We start from the raw sequence: 18331 nt of genomic DNA on the forward strand, positions 1-18331 counted from the left end.
ATCTCAACTAGAAAAAATAAGTTATAGGTTCCAATCAAAATTTGTATATCATTTAACATTTTTAACTTGTCAAAACTATGGAAAAATAAGTACCATTCCTTGGTAAACAGACCCTATACGAATTATTGCAACGGTTTATCAAGCACACACAGGGAACTAACAGCGAGTTGTCCGTGACTTCTGACCTTTTTGAATAGTATGGAAGTCTATTTCTGTCATCGTGATAAATAAAAGTCGCGAAAGATTATCTCGAAAAGTCGTGATAATTGGGATATTTTGTCGACGTAAATGACAATTTTATCTCAAAAAGTCACGATAATTTTTCGTGATAGTTAAGATAATTATGTCGACCGTTCCAGTTAATTATCACGACTTATAGAGAGTCATGCCAATATGTAGCTTCGACAAATATTTTCGCAATAGCTTTTTACCGATATCACGACATTAGAGCTAATTATGGTGACAAAATGGAGATAAGTTATCTCAACTTGTCGTGAAGGTATTGATATCTTTCAACATAAACTATCGCAATTTTATAGTTTAAAGTTATGAAAATGCCAAGTATTGTCGGCTACCAAATATTTGCATTGTGAAAAATCATGTTGACTTTTTTTGTGAAATAACTTGAATTGTTGAGATATAATTTCGACGAACGCGAAATTTCGCGATAATTTATCGTCACTTACCACGAAAAACTAGCTTTTGTCGAGATATTAAGTCAATAAGTCAAGTTAATTCACGAAAAAGTCAACATTATGTATCGCAATTCACATGTTTTGTTGTTGATACTAGTTGGCATTTTCACAACTTTAAATTCTCAGATTGCGATAGTTTATGTCGACAGATATATCTTAACTTTTACGACCAGTTGAGATAATATATCACTATTTGTCATGATAATTAGCACATAAAGTCGTCGTATTATAAAGTTGTCAGTTGTGACCAGTACGGAAACAATATTCAAATTTGATACAGTTGTAATTAAATATTTAACATTCCAACCAGAATGAAAGAGAATTTTTGAAATGTGCAGCAAGTCTTTTACTCACCTAGTGAATATTTCATGCACAAGTCTACAATCTATGGAAGAGTAATCAAGGGAACCAAGATTATAGCGGTAATCAAAAGAATGCAATCCAGGGACAAAGACCAGGTCTACATGGAAAACAGACATACACAACAAATAACATAAAGTAACTAAAATCATACATACTAAGTAACAAAAGCAAATGAGCAACTCGGACTCCACTAAAACCTGGGAACATGGACCAGGTGCACCGGTAGGGTAAGCGTCCTCTGCCCTCCTAGAAACACCCGCCGAGTTGCTCATAATCATAAAAAGTCAAGTCCGGGGTAGACAAACGAGGAAAAGAAAACTATGACACGTTGAATAAATCAGTTTTTCATGGTGCAGACGGATACACCATAACTATCCACGAGTTCATGATGACGACCATAAAACTTCTGTAGTGATGACTTCAATCTTGTAGCAACATGACCCTGTTCCAGAAGCCTATCTGATGGAGTTCTAGCGCGACACAAAAAGTCTGCGTAGTTCGGCAAGCTCTGGCATAATGTATGAGTTGTGATATGAACACTCCATACGCAGGTGCTGAAGTGATGTTGCCACAGATGAAAGGAAAGCTGACATTTCTCAATGAAAAGTCATCACGTTTGTCGTAAATTCTGGTCAATAATTTTCCTTTACCATCGATTTCTAAGTGTATGTCAAGATATGAGGCTGACCTTACAGTGTCTGTAGTATCCTTTATCTCAAGTTCTCTGGGGTAGATGCGATGTACCAAATCCACGGAATCAAAGAATAAAGATAATACGTCATCTATATTGCGGAAACTGAGATTAAAGGATCTAGCCAAACGATATTCTTTCTTTCGAATCAAATCAGCTATAAAGTCAGCCTCATAGGAGTGAAGGAATATGTAAGCAAGTAAAGGAGCACAATTTGTTCCCATTGGAATGCCGACCGTTTGTTGAAAAACACGTCCACCACACTGGACAAATATGTTGTCGATTAAAAATTCCAGCATTTTGTAAACATCTTCCTCTGTATATTTGGAAGATGATTTGGAATTATTTCTTACCAAGTATGAGGAATCCCTACCAAAAACTATATATTTGTATCTAGGTGTACCATCTTTTTTGGAAAAACAACGATGTATAATGTTTTTAAGTCTGGATTTTAACTGAGTATGGGGAATAGAAGTATACAGTGTTGAAAAATCATAGGTTTTAATGCTATTATATTCAGATGATAGTCTTGAACTGATTGTCTCCAAAAGATCTTTCGAATTTTTTCAGGATCCACATTGAATTAATACCACTACGGAAGTAACAAGTGTTGTGGTAGGACTGCAGACCCTCTTTGACCGTTGTGAGTATAGAAGTTAAATGTTTTGAAAGAGGTTTGGTGGTACATTTTGCAGATCCAGCTATGAAACGTTGTTTGTATGGATTCTTGTGAAGTTTAGGAATCCATTACATAGACGGTAAATCACAATCATCGTCTTTGGTAGAAAGACCAAAAGAGGATTGTACAGATTTATAGTTTTCCACCATCTCTTCTTTGGAGAGTGTGGTAGTAGTATAGGTCTTATCACAGCAATTATTTTCTACGTCTACCTCTGATAATAAACATTTGATGTAAAACGTTTTGCAGACAAAAACAATGTTGTTTTGTGCTTTGTCTGCTGGTACAACATACTTGTCATGTAAAGAAGACAATATTTTTGCTACATCAGGGTCTTTGAAAACTGATGTAGCTTTGGCACTCATTGATCTACTTAAAACTTTCATTCGTTTCAAAATTAAAGACCTCACAGCCTTTAACCACTCTGACAGAGAATCAATGTCTTCTTGTTCTCGTTTTATCCATTTTCTTGCATAGTCCTCGACGGCATCCATAACAACTTTAAAGTTGTAATTCCAATTTATGGAGCATGGTTCACAGCACTTGAGACCTCTAGAAAGTATATTACACAGAGATTCGTTTTCGATGATGGTTAAATCTCCCGTAATGATGTGATCAGACGGACCATATTAGAATGGAGAGCTTTTGCAAGAACAGTCTAGCCTTGAAGTCCTCAATCTCGAGGTTCTGCAATAGCCTTTTATAATTGCAAATTATGGATGCAGTGGGTGAAGTAAAGGAATATGAAATAATTGGTATGGATTGGTCTTTGAAATATAGGGGAATTTTGTTGGTGATGTTTTCGTGATGGAGGATGGGGAATATGCACAAATACACAAAACAAAGATCTCATAGGAAACAATTTTAATGTCATTAAGAAAATACAAAGCATGTTCTGATGCTCATCCAAGAAAATATCTATGAAGACATTATCAAAGTAAAAAACAGATAAAATAGTAGATTTAGGGTTGACTTCCATAGCAAAGCATTTGTTTAAATCTTTGGGTGAAGTCACAATAGTTCACTTAACATCATGTGTGATAAAAACTACTTTTAATACTGGTGCCTGTTTAAATTTATTACAATACTGGCTCTTAACATAATGGAACAAATTTAACTGAATATAAGCCTTTATAACTGTTTACTAATCACAGGAATACAGATAGGTGGCAAAGACAAAAGTAGGCATTTCTTATTATTAAAAGTAAGTCACACATAACTTTGAATTTATCAAATCAAAAAGTTAAATCCGGCCTAATAAAATTTAGAATGGCCAGTAAGCATTTGAACACAAAGTTTTGAATACAAATTATCTATTCTAATGTGAAAATGGAGCATTTCTTTTGGAAAGGGTTTAATTACATGAGTAGATTAACCATTTATATGTATCTCAACAGTTGAGCATAATTTTTATCCATTTTTTTTTACCAAATATGAAGCCAAGCAAGAGACATCATATACCAAATATTTACATAAAACTGCCTGACATTTTTGATTTACTGTAACTGGAAGAATATATTGACCTTGTATCTTTGGTACATGTAGCTATAAATGGAAAATATGATAAAATCATGAATGTGCTGACCTAAAAACTAAAATCAGGTTTAAATTTGTGTAGAAGATGCAGAAAAATTTTTCCCAAAATATTCACAAAAAAGTTAACAAAAGAATTCATTGGTAAAAAATTACATAAAAAAAAAAATACAATTCAATGTATCACAACTGTAACTGAGAGGTAATGCTTTTCAAGACAGTCAGACTGTACATATATATATCAGACATGATTTTACTAACCCAACAAAAAAATTGATAATTTATGAAATCAGAAGTAAATATACAGTAAAAAAAGAAATGTAACATTAAAATCAAGATCTGAACAAAGGAAATTCTGATTTAAATCTGGAAAAAAAATATCATGTCTACTATAACTAGCTTTTTTGCCCATGAAGTAATTTAATGTCTTATTTCAGTCAAAATAGAATAAAATAACACACAAAAGCTGAATGACTGAATTCCTTGCTGTGTAAAAATGTTCATTGTACCTTTAAATCAAACTCAGTAAAGAAGCAATAGGTATTGGGTTGTAGAAACCCAAATATCACAGAGATATCATTACATAAACACCATACTCGACCTTCACCTTTAATAAACCATCTTTAAGTCATGATAATCAATATTGAAAAACAATTTATACATGTACCTTAACATATTCAATACACATGTACATCATGCAGTTCTCAAAGTTATCAACTCGTACATACATCATGTGACATTCAAGTTTCATTTTTACACATCTTTTGCACATAAGACATTACACTCACAAAACCAACCTGAAGTACACATATCATTTTTAATTCATTAACAACAGACTACAAAAACATTCTGATCCACTGTGTGATGTTAACCAGATCAATCACTATGTGATAGCTGTCAAACAATTAAGAGATATACTGTGTCCTCCACTGATGCCCCTTTTTTTCTGTCAATGCTGTTTCAGGTCTACTTTACACCATGTTTTGTTCCCTGAAAATAAAATGCAAAGGTCAAATGTCAATAAGGATAAGGTGTTAAGAAGAAATGAGAAATTACATTTACTAAAGGAAATAAAAGCATATACATAGATGATACCATACCATCGATTAGCTTACTGTACTTGTCAATTATCAACAGAGTCTACGACTGAGATTTATATTTGTAAGATTCCTTAAATATTTTCATAGCATTGTAATATTAACTATATATGCCTCACAGATGTTCCCCTAACTCAACTCCCCATTGCCATTAGAGCATTTAAAATAACTTTGTACACTTCCATTAATTTTTTGGAAATTTTATAAACTTATTGACAGGTGGCAATCTCCACAATCTTCAATGCGAAAATAGTTTAAAATGTGATATGCATGCTCCAATTGGAACTACTTAGTGACACAAAAGAAAACCATGTACACATGTATGTGCTAGGTGGAAAATTCTGCCCTGTCACGTGGTCTGAACCAAATCTTAAATTATAGCAGAATTTATTGAATTATTTAACCTTAATTGTTTTCTTAGCTCCTCTCTTTGTGCCAAATATTATTTATTATAGTGATATCCAACTAAAATTTTTGCTGGCAAAACATTCAAGAAGAAATTCTCCTTTCCAATCAAGGTTATTTTCTACTGTAGCCAAAATGGCTATATAGTTACGACTGATGCATGCTTATTGATAATGGGTCTTCAATATTATTCCTCCTATATATCTTCTAAAAGAAGATTTGACATTAAATTGAAGGTAAAATCAGGGTTCAACTTGAACATATAACAACCATTGGCTACATCAAATAAGATGTAACATTAAGGGTCAAAATGTTCCTTTTTTTATTTCCATTGGAAACCGTGAAACATGTAAAACAGACAATAAAGTAATTTTTATGATACATCTTTTAACTGATTAACATAAAACTATTCTTTAAAATGTTTTCACAGCCTATGTGTTCATTAATTTCTGTCAACACTCACATGTCCCTTTAATTTATCAAGTTCTGTTTTCATTAAATGCACTTTGGACCTTTCCTTCTCTAAATCTGCAGTTAATTCTTGGACCTAAAATGATTTAAATAATCAAAACAACAGTCAAGTCAATACAAGTCAATATAAGTCTATACAAGTCAACACAAGTCAATACAAATGATTTAAATAATCAAAACAACAGTCAAGTTAATACAAGTCAATATAAGTCTATACAAGTCAATACAAGTCAATACAAGTCTATATAAGTCAATACAAGTCTATACAAGTCAATACAAGTCAATATAAGTCTATACAGTCTATATAAGTCAATACAAGTCTACACAAGTCAATACAAGTCAATATAAGTCTATACAGTCTATACAAGTCAATACAAGTCTATATAAATCTATACAAGTCAATATAAGTCTATACAGTCTATATAAGTCAATACAAGTCTATATAAGTCTATATAAATCTATACAAGTCAATACAAGTCTATATAAATCTATACAAGTCAATACAAGTCTATACAAGTCTATATAAGTCTATACAAGTCAATACAAGTCTATATAAGTCAATACAAGTCGATACAAGTCTATACAAGTCAATATAAGTCAATACAAGTCTATATAAGTCAATACAAGTCTACACAAGTCAATACAAGTCAATATAAGTCTATACAGTCTATACAAGTCAATACAAGTCTATATAAATCTATACAAGTCAATATAAGTCTATACAGTCTATATAAGTCAATACAAGTCTATATAAGTCTATATAAATCTATACAAGTCAATACAAGTCTATATAAATCTATACAAGTCAATACAAGTCTATACAAGTCTATATAAGTCTATACAAGTCAATACAAGTCTATACAAGTCAATACAAGTCTATATAAGTCAATACAAGTCGATACAAGTCTATACAAGTCAATATAAGTCTATACAAGTCAATACAAGTCAATATAAGTCTATACAAGTATATACAAGTCTATACAAGTCTATATAAATCTATACAAGTCAATACAAGTCTATACAAGTCAATACAAGTCTATATTTATCAATCTCTGCTTTAAAGAATCATCAAGTTTAATCAAAACTTTATACTTGACTACAATTATATTCATGTCTTGTGGTAACTCAAAAATGATTAACTTGTGGAATAAATCTAATTTTGTTCATCACATGTTCAGCTTTGATATAATTTGAATCTATAAACTTAACATAAATTTATTTCATGAGTTCACTTAAATATCATTTATTGATTGGTTAACATAATTTATATTTATCTGATTACCTGTTGTGTTAACTCATCTTTTACATCAGATAACTGTTGAACTTGCATCAGTACTTCAGCTTTTTCTTTCACTAAAAAGTACAATAATCATAATATAAGCATCAGTTGTTTAATATAGAGGAGATATAACAAGCCAATAATACTGGTAAAGCTAAACTGATATATAACAACTGACTCGGTTACGGTGAAGGTGCTCAAAAGATCTTTTTACTAACTACTGTAACACAATGTGAGAATTATGATACTGATTTATTACTCTAGAGTAATTTTGTATTCTATCCTGCTTCAATATATGCAATAAAACACACAGAAGTCAAACCCTGAACAGTTTGAGTAAGTAGATACACACCATTAAAGCTTGATACAAGATTGAGTTTTGATTGCGATTAAATGTTTGACAGGAAAATAATCTAACCATAATAAAAGAAGTAATCCCTTTATGTCCCGTAACTCCTTAAAGGTTCATAACCCCAGCCTTCATTTTGTAGTTCGACACCTTGTAGTTTAACTTAAAAGAGACCTAAGCACTTTTACTTAAAAAATTGTCCAAACATCAGGAAAATACTTTTCCACTGTCCCTTCTTAGCCACTAATTCATAATGATTCAAGTCACAACCCCAAATTGAATCAGTCTTACTATAGTGGTATAGTGCCTTGTAACACAATTTCGTAGAGATGTTATACTCAAGTTATCTTCTGGACATGAAATGTCTATGTGTGACAATGATCTCAACAACAGTACAGCATGATACCATAATGTGAAAACTGTTCAGTCCTGAATCTATGATAACTTTATACCTCTTTTTGTGGTCATATAAAAATGTATTAAAAATGCTATGAGAGTTTCTTAATCAACAGTGCTTTAGATACATTTTCGTACTATCAAAGAATATTAGATTCTTAAACGAGTGTGTAGTGAAGATCTGGGATATCTTCCATGAGTGTGAGAAATTCCACCTTTTTTCCAAATGGAGCGTAGCGGAACAAGAGAAAGACATAGCATTTTAGCACGAGTGGAGGATATCCCAGATCTTCACTATAAATAATTACACAAGCTGATTTCTTTCGTTTTACAAATCTCAATATTGCTGAATGAATGATGTCGCATAGTGGATCAATTAAATGCATGTGTGGGAAAATGTGTGCCTTTTTTACATACCTTAAAATGCAATCTTCAGTAAAATTAATTATTGCATAGTTGCTAAGACATAAAATCCAGATGATTTGAGGTGGTTTAATACAAGAAAACGCTTGGTGAGAGAGAAATAAATATCAACTTTATACCATGCTTTTAACACTCAAGTTTTGATAATCTACTTCACACCTATGTATATTGACCACAAGGTTCATCAAACATATTCCTGTACTTACTTTCACCTTGAGCTAATATAACACATAACTGTTTATTTCTTTTCTTTACTTGTTTGAATTCTTCCTGGAAAATTAAATGTATTACTGCATTTGACATTGATTCCAACTGGATTCTTATTAATACAATGTAATACAAAACAGTGCTTTCATTTAAAAAGAACTCGACTAGGAGCAATTTTTTCACCTTTTCTGAAAAACTCTTAAAATGATAATTTTACAATAATTGTTTTTATTGCTTCAGATAGTTACAATGAAAATAGGTATGATGCATATGACAAAGAGACAACAACCCCACCAATATGAAAATGTCAGCCCAAGGCCACCCATTTATATAGCAGATTAAGTTATCTGCTTTATAAATGTTATAAAAATATCATATAATTCATATGAATTGCATAATGGATAACATATCAACATGCCTAAATTTGAACAAAGCATGGGCTTTTCAAATATTTTTTAAAAAAATCAAAAACTATGAAATTCCAAATAAAAAAATTCTTTTCTTCTAATAAAATAACTTTAGCATCTGAATTAAGTAGTTTTAGTTTTGAATAAAAAAATATTTGATGCCCCATTGTAGCAATTCATTGATAAAAGGTTGTTTGAGAAAAAAAAACTGTCCATATATAACTGCATTAAATATCTCCATTCATGGTTGAAAGTTACCTCTAATTTTTTAACTGTAGCTTTTAAAAAATCAATTTCTTTATCTTTTTTGGCAACTTCTGCTTCATGCTTTGAAGTCATCACTCTTTCTGCTGCATATTGCTGAAAATACAGTTCATATACAGTTGTAAGTCTTTTAATTCTATAACCCTAATTTACAACAAAATTTGCTAAATTCATTTTTGGATATTTACCATTATATACTGACTATTTCTGTTAATTTAACTCCATGTTGAAGATGGGCATTTAAGTACAGGTTCATCTAATAGTGCATATAATGAAAAAAAGCACAGCAAATGAGACATTAATGATACTGAGCCACGTTGTGTTGACTGAACTTCATGAAACCCAAAAGGAACCAATTTTCACAATTCTTTAATATTCAAAGAATGATAACTCCAATTCATCAACATCAAGGTACCAGTATCGCATTGCATATCTCTGAGTGGGTGTATGTCATAAAAATAGTGCATTTTCTTTTTGCCTCTGTACAAACTAATGTTTTGTCAAAAGATATGAGCAATGACTTATAAAATAGAGCAAACATCACACTATAAGACGACAAACTTTTTAAAAAAATAAATCTAACATAAAAACATAAAAATGTTCCACTGGAAAGGTTGGTTTGATGAGTGCAAAACAAAAGTGAAAGTAGAGAAAATGGCTATTTATAGTTCCAGACTACTTTTCTGTCCAATCCTCGCGGACTCACTCTATTTTCTTTATGGAAAATTATTTTTTCACATGTCCTCAGAAATGCTACATAAGTGAAAGTTTTATTAAATCAATTTACATATTTTTAAAAAATCCTAAAAATATGCACTTCACTGTAGAAGTGTATGGGAAAATTAATATTGAGACCTCAACAACAACAAAATTTGAGGAAAAAAACTTAAAATGACAATAACTTCAGTGGAAATGATCTCATGAAAGTGAAATTTGAGCTCAATCTGTATTTTATGATAATCAATAACTATACAAAGTTTGAAAAAGATCCTTCAAAATATTTATAATGTCATCATCTGGAAACCCTTTTCAGAGGGTATCTTTGTGTGGCGGTGTATAAAAAGGTGACAAGTTGTAAACATTTCAAAAAACCTAAAATCTATAAAAGTCAAACTCATTATAAACATCCATACATTATATCTTAGGATGAAAAAGAAACAAAATTATTCTAAACAGTTTACTTGAATTTCATTGAAAAATAATCGATCATCAAAGAATAGGAAGAAATCATATATGTACATGTGACCTAGACTTTTGACCTCAAAATTAATAGATGTCTTCCTTAATACTAACTAATCAGCTAGTATTACTTCGTGAAAAAGCACAAAACCTTTACAGAATTTATGCTCAGGAAACTATTTTTAGGACAAATGGATGGACAGCAGACAGAAAGCTTTTTCAAAAGGCAAGGGACAAAAATTCATCACTACTGTTTGAATAAAGTACCTTTTGATATTCCTCTTGCATTTTTTCTTTCCTGAGTATCCTTTCAACATCACCCTCCACATGACTAAAGAACTTAGGATCAGCTTCTGACTTAGGTGTATCTGGATTATTGGCCGAATGGACTGGTATATGATTATCTAAAATTACAATAGAAAACTCTAATAAACATATCTCATTTTAGTCCCACAATAATCTTTCACCCACTGAGGTTAATACTTGATTCCATAAAATGTCAATGACCATTAAAAACATACCATGAACAGGAGGAAAAGCCAATCAAAGAGATTTTTAAAAACTTCATAGTTTATATCATCCTGATAAGGAGACAATATAGACAGTGTTTTAATACTGCCCAAGCTATACAGATATAATTTCCAATTCATTGAAATCATTGACTGCTGATATTCTTTTAATAATTCAATAATTTAAAAAAAAAACATTTCTCACAACATAAATACACAATGTAAAATGCATTCAAATGTATGTAAATAGTGGCTGATTTTGAACACTTTTCATTTAAAATAGAAATCTATGTACTATGTATAGTTTTGTACCATCATTATGAGCAATCTTTCCTCCTGCATTAAATTCTTCTAAACTCATAGTTTGTGGTTTATCTTTCTTCTTTTTCTTCTTTTCTTTTGTTCCATTTTCCTCTATGTTAACACCAGCCTCCTTCAATGCTTTAACTGTCTGCCATCCAATTTAAATCAAATGTAAGTACAATACATGTATAATACATTTTACAAGCTTAGATATATCTTTATTTTTGCATATTTATTGTGAGCTGGAAGATTTTTACATTTCTTGTTGACTACATTCAGAAATGTAGGGGTACAACTGATTTTTTTGTTCCCAGTATACAACAAAGCTTAGCTCTATATCGTATGGCAGGTTACTTTTGCAGGTGTAAAATTTTGAGATATTTAGACAAAAAGGTATAAAAAAAACTTTTTGCATTCCTTATTTTGGCAGAAACTTAGTGGTGAACGAAGTACTTAAACCTAGAGAAAATATTTCACCAACCTTACTTTGATGATTTTTATACCAACTGCTAAATTACCAATATTAATGCCTCACAGTATTTCATTGGCAATATTTTTAAAGAATACCTTTACACCATATTCTAACTTTAATTAATTATACAATAGCTTTAAACTTGCAAAAGACCCACCTCTTTCTTTTCTTCAAATTCAATCTTGCTTAACAGGAGAGCTTGTTCCAAATCTTTCTCATAGGACTCTGCAGCAAACTGTAAAAACATAAGTCATTTCCTTTCCTGTTTATTTTCAAATAACCTTGTACAGGTAATAGATAATTCTAATATGGTAAGTCATTTCATAGCCTTTTGAGAAGCATGCACAAAGTGTTGATTATAACTTGATACCATTAAATCTAAACATTCAGTTACAATCAATTACATTTCAAGTTAATTTTCATGTTAATTGGAATTGCCACAAGCCATGCCTAATTTTTGCATGCAGTACTCATCAAGTAAACAATATAATATCATATTTGAATCAAAATAATTCAGTTTAAAATTTTCAAGTACACAGAATAAATAAGCTACAAATAATTATGAAAAGTCTCACAAAATGCTTATTTTAGGCCCTTTTGGACCTCTTAATTCCTCAATTAAAAGGGCCATAACCCCTTAGATCAATCAAAATAATCCTAAACCTAGCAGTTCAATTTCAAAGCAATCTTTATTCAAATGTAAATTGTTCAGTTTTTAAACAAAATGCTTGTTTTTCTATGTCAATTCCAAAACAGCTACATAAACTACCCCAAAATCAATACCAATATCTGCCAATATTTAAGTTATCAATCAAAAACAATATGACCTCAGGTGAGGCTGAAGTTGACAAGACATATGACACAGCACCATAACATTATATGACAACAAAATTTTCTGAGTTGTAAAAGGAAATAAAAAACAATAATGAAACAAAATAAAGCTTGGTTCAACTTTAACAAAAGTAATGTTATTTCTTTACATTCTTATCTGCTTTCATCCATTCATTCCACTGATCTTCAGTAGCTCCAGGCTGTCCATTTTGTTTGCCTCTGTGTTTATTAATTTCACCTCCTGAATGTGTTCTGTGTTTTGCTGATCCAAAGGCTAGTTGTTTTAACTATAAATAATGTACAATATATTTACAAAAGCTGATACAGGACATGAAGAGGAACAAACGGATAAAATTATCCTAAAATGTACATGTAACGATACATACATGTAGCTTGACAACTTGTATTCTTTAGTTCTTGCATTTTATTTTAAATAAAGAACTGGTGAATATGCATTCCCCTAACAAATAAAAAGAAAATCTATTTTGCTCTGGTCTTTTCACATGTATATAACTAAATATTTTTTTTTATCACTCACCAATCTAATTACATATATTGAGTTATGCTTATAAAGTACTTTTAATTCATTTAACCAATAAGGAATGAAACTTCCCATGAAGGGTATAGTATAACAATAAAAAGTGTTTTATGTGATGAAAATGGTCTCTCAACTCATTTTTTTAAAATTTTTTTGAAACTTGTGTCACAAAGTGTCAATGTTATATTTTCAAATTGTTCTTCCTGCAATGATACTCTGGATCGTCATGTGGGCAAACTAATGACATGGCTCTCTATATATACCATTGTCAAACTTTTAAGAATTTAGATGACACATCAACATTTTTTTAGTTGATGACTAATGAAAATACTGTTGTAATTCAAAAATTGGGAAACATTAAAATTCAAGGTTTTAACAAAAGAAATGATAAAATTCAGGAGAGATAAAGTCCTGAACAGAAACATTTGTTCAAGGAAAAGAAAAAGCTTTTGTGTAATATTATTTATAGCAGGTATTGTATTGTTAAGTATACATGTATATTAAACATACTCTAATAACTTGCCAGAATTATTTATTACTGTACAACTGTTCATTCAAAGGCTTGTTGGGAAAGAGTCAAAGGCATAATAAAAAAAGCTAATTTACAAATTGACAAATTATTTACTAACAATTTACATGTATAATATTGAAGCACAGCAGATTATCACACAAAACATACAAAGGGGAACAACCCTTGAGCAGAAATACTTTTCTAGACTACATGATTATATTTGTGCTTGCACATTTTTTAAAATCATTGCATAATTATTGTATTAAATTTTTCTACTCGAAAGGATCCATGATTGGTAAGTAAAACTATCTTATCTTATCCTATACCTAACAAAAAGTACAATAAACTTGGTACAGTCATATGGAAAGTCAAAGATACTCTACACTCAGAGTGGAATGGTTCTCTAATACTTAAGTCAGACCTGAGTGAAACTCAGTGTTACACTGACATATTGAGTGTTCAACACCCAGATTCCACCTAGCCAACACCGACTGTTTGTATATTGTAATAGTTGTAAAATTCAATGAGGCATAAAAGGGAATTCATTGTAAGATACCATGTATATTCTGTTCCTGTTTCTCAGGTAATTCAGAGCACTCCAGTTAAGATAAAAATTTAGTCATGTCACTAAAAATTCGGCATCATCTATTTTTTATTTTGTATATGTTTATCATTTGTTGATGTGCTATTTTTTATTTGCAGCTCCAATGAGTGGGAGATATCATGTAGAAAAATCAGTTCATATTTTTATAAAGTAATAATGCAATCTGTTGATATTTTAATTTTGCAATTGATAATTACTATTAATAATTATAAATAAAACACTTCGAAAGTATTGATTGTTTTAATTTGTTTCGGGTGACGGATTTGTAAAAAGTCTTATGATGCTTTTAATTTCTGACAGATTTAATAATTGAATAGCTTTTCAAGAAATAAAAGAAACTACATGTAATTACAGGTCCCAAGACATCTATATAATATGTACGTAAGAATTGTTCAGTAGAAGCCCTTAGTCAGGACTATGAACATCGTCCATAATAATCTTAAGTTACAGTACATTGTATGTTGTCCAAACGAGTGCTAAAAATGCTTTAAGTTACCTCTTGAGGCATTTCCTATTTAAAGTACATTTCAAGTACAACCTATATATATTTTTATTCTTATGATAAGTAAAATATTTCGAACCTTCATTGATGCTGACTGAGGTTTACTCTCTTGTACATATATAAATGTCTGTTTTAAGAAATTTAAATGAACACATTAATTACAATGTCTCTGATGTGTGTCTGGTCATCAAATGGGCTGCAATTAATCTTATAACTCAATACAGGACAGTTATGAAGTATGTATCAACGATAAATGTCTTTTTTAAACAATTTTCACTTAATATTTGTCTATCATTAATACCACATGCTAATTGTCTCAACTGCTGTTTATTGTGCCAACGGCTTGGATTAAAGCTAGACAAATCAACTACATGTATTAACTTGTATTTCTAGTACAGATTTCGGTGACTGGACTAAGATTTTAAACAGAACCACCGTACTCCCCTGTTGTGATTTTCAGGGGTCCCAAATGAATTCTACAGGTCAGTGACCTGGGAGCTCAGGTACTAACGCTCTTACTGTCAGCCGAGATCAAGGAAATTGCTAGGTGAATTTCACAACCAGGTAAGTGATTCTCAGTACACAATTAAATTCCAGAATTTACTGTGAAAGTCCTTACATTCGTGGGTATCAATTTTTGTGGTTTAGGGAAAAAGCACAAGTATGTGGATTCTTGACTTCGTGGTTTTGATAATGCTGTCATACAATTAAAAGTAAAAAATCCTTTTCATTGGGAACTAAATTTCGTGGTTTAACTTACCAACGAAATCTACAAAAATTGGTACCCCACAAACAATAGTACTTTCGCAGAACTTCATGTATGTCCGAGATGGGTTAGTGTAAGACTCACATTTCACAGTAAAAAAATCTGACTGACACAGATTTAAAACTCTGACTTGAGTGTTAGAGAAACAAAATTTGCTACGTGTAGTGAACTTCTAAAATGAAAGTGAAACTGCAATTCCATTTTCAATATTTGAAATCAGTGCATACAAATGATAATGAACTCTGTTTATTATACCATTCAATTAAGACAAAAACTGAAAATAAAGCGAGACCATGAAGAATTTACATAAGAGCACAGACTTTGAACCAGCAGTGTAATTCCAAGATCATCTCTAGGCTCTAATCAATGACTTCATACCTCATCATTTTGCAGCTGTTGTTCCGCTTTTTTCTTCTTTTTATTTTTCTTTTTGTTGCCACTTTGTTGATTACTTTGTTTATTTCCGTTTGATTTCTTGTTTACTTCTTCATTGTCATCATCATCTTCGATTTTTAACAAAGAAAATCTAGTTTGTGCAACTGCTGCCATTCTTCCATGTGAAAATGGGGAGGTAACTCTACGATTTTGTAATTCCGCATTCGGTGACGGGAAACTCGTGAACTTATTTTCGCTGTTACCTGAGAGTCCAAAACTTGATTCAAATAATTTATATGGCAAGCCAAAGTGGACAAAAATCAATATTTTGTATTATTAGAAAATGAATTTGTAATATACAAAATCGTTTTTTTTAATATTAGAAAAGATTTTTTAATGTTAGAAATTCATTTTGTAATATTAAAAATTCATTTTCTAATATTACAAATTCCTGATTTATTAATAATATAAAACATCTACCCACATGCCAAATATCAAAAGCCCACACCGAAAGACAAAAAAGGTACCGCCTGTACAAAAAGTTTGTAAACGAAACAAAACAGGAATTTGACCTTGAGGTCAAAGTTCATGGTCATAAGCCACTATCCATGGTACATCTTTACTTGATCTATTGGGTATTTTTTTCTAGCGCTCGTAATTTTCGCCAATGACGAAGGACTTTTCAGAATGACGAGAATGATCGAGTCTCATTTCGTCACCTGAAATCTTCGAAATTACAAAACATTAACAAGAGCTGTAAGCCCAACATTGGTTCAAGCGGCGAAAGTGACAATTGAATTACCCCAACAATTTCAATTCTCAACAGGTGTCAAAATTTTATGTAAACGATCTCCTAATTCGCCAATTACACTAATCAGGCACCGCACGTGGAGTAAGTGTCGATCTCTGACACTCAAGCGTGAAAGTTCAAATGCCGGTAACAATTGCTGCTTTGGAAATTCCTTTACTTCTCATTAATTTTGTCTCAAAATGACATAAAAAGTAATTTATCATATTCTTGTACATCAAACTTGAGTGTAAACCAAATGTGGGTAATTTTGTCACTACCACGGTGTCAATACATTTTGTAGTTGCATGTCAGAAATATTTACGATCTTGAAGATAGTCTTTTATGCTATCAATTCCTCAGGACCAATACTAAATATAACTGAAAAATAATGACATGAATTTGTCATTAACTCGGTCTGGTTCCTAAAAGCACAGTTGATAATTGTGCTGAAAATAGAATCCCATGAGGAAACAATAGGGAATTACCTATTTGAAAATATTTATATCTGTTCAATGTTCAATGTTAAGGTAGTTCTATATCTTTACTGTGTTACTACAAAGAGTGGTAATGCAGAAAACAGCATTTTTTTTGTATATGAAATGCATGTACATTTAAAACTATGCCAGTGATGTACACTTTTGTATGTCCCTGAATAATGTATAAGAGTGTAAAGGGATTTCTAGTTTTGATGATTCTTAAAAGCTTGGGAGTTTCTTTCTTAATTAAATCTCAGGCATGCTATTTGGATTCTCTAGAAAACATGCTTGCATGACAATGGAAAAAAAATTATGTGCTTTATTCATATGCAATGTACATGAACATTTAAGTTTTATATTTAATGTCTTTACAAAGAGCTGTAAATAACAGATGAATCTGAAATATCTTATGTCAGATGCAAATACTACCATACTTTAAAAAAAATTTAAAAAATATACCATTAAAATGGTCCTCATTTTCTCACGCGAAAGTGACTATAAAAGAGTAATCAAGCGAACCAAGGTTATAGCAATAATCAAAAGAATGTAATCCAGGGACAAAGACAAGACATGGAAAACCGACATACACAACAAAGAACATAAAGTAACTAAAATCATACATACAAAGTAACAAAAGCAAATGAGCGACTTGGACTCCACTAAAAACTGGGAGCATGGACCAGGTGCACCGGTAGGGTAAGCATCCTCTGCTTTTCTCTCACTTTCCATGGTACGTGACACATTATCTTTACGTGATCTACCCACATGCCAAATATCAAAAGCCTTAATCGAAAGACAAAATATTTACAGCCCAGACACAACTTTGTTACTGAAAAACAGGAATTTGACCTTGAGGTCAAAGTTCAAGGTAATTGACCACTATCCACAGTACCCTACACATCGTCTTTATGTAATCTACCCACATGCCTAAAATCAAAAGCCTACATCGAAAGATAAAATAAGTACAGCCCAGACACATGTTTGTAACAGACAGATGGACAGAGTGATCACTATAGGGCAACTGCTAGGTTCTTATTATTTTTCTTATTGTTACTTTGCTGAGTTACTCTATCCAGTGCCTAGAAAATAATCTATTATGTCTGTGAGAGGGTGACTACATAAATTGATAAGTTTTACAATATCATAACTGAAAATATATTATTGATAAAGGCTGAGCTATTATTTACTTGTCATAATTTAGATTTGCTTTAAAAGT

General features: G+C 31.3%; 1 protein-coding gene across 1 annotated transcript; it reads right to left on the bottom strand.

The window, feature by feature from the left end:
• Positions 1-3277: 3277 nt before the first annotated feature.
• On the bottom strand, positions 3278-16061 carry LOC148622378 (G kinase-anchoring protein 1-like). The gene is made up of 10 exons (XM_088572247.1): positions 15853-16061; positions 12703-12840; positions 11880-11957; positions 11260-11398; positions 10706-10842; positions 9254-9355; positions 8588-8651; positions 7217-7287; positions 5927-6010; positions 3278-4951 (listed from the first exon to the last, which is right to left on the bottom strand). Exons 1-10 carry the CDS (start codon positions 16021-16023, stop codon positions 4928-4930), a joined length of 1008 nt encoding a protein of 335 aa, XP_088428373.1. The 5' UTR covers positions 16024-16061; the 3' UTR covers positions 3278-4927.
• Positions 16062-18331: the final 2270 nt, after the last annotated feature.

Source organism: Perna viridis, chromosome 3 (assembly GCF_037379345.1).
Source record: "Perna viridis isolate PV_CMFRI_1.1 ecotype Kerala chromosome 3, ASM3737934v1, whole genome shotgun sequence".
NCBI lineage: Eukaryota > Metazoa > Mollusca > Bivalvia > Mytilida > Mytilidae > Perna > Perna viridis.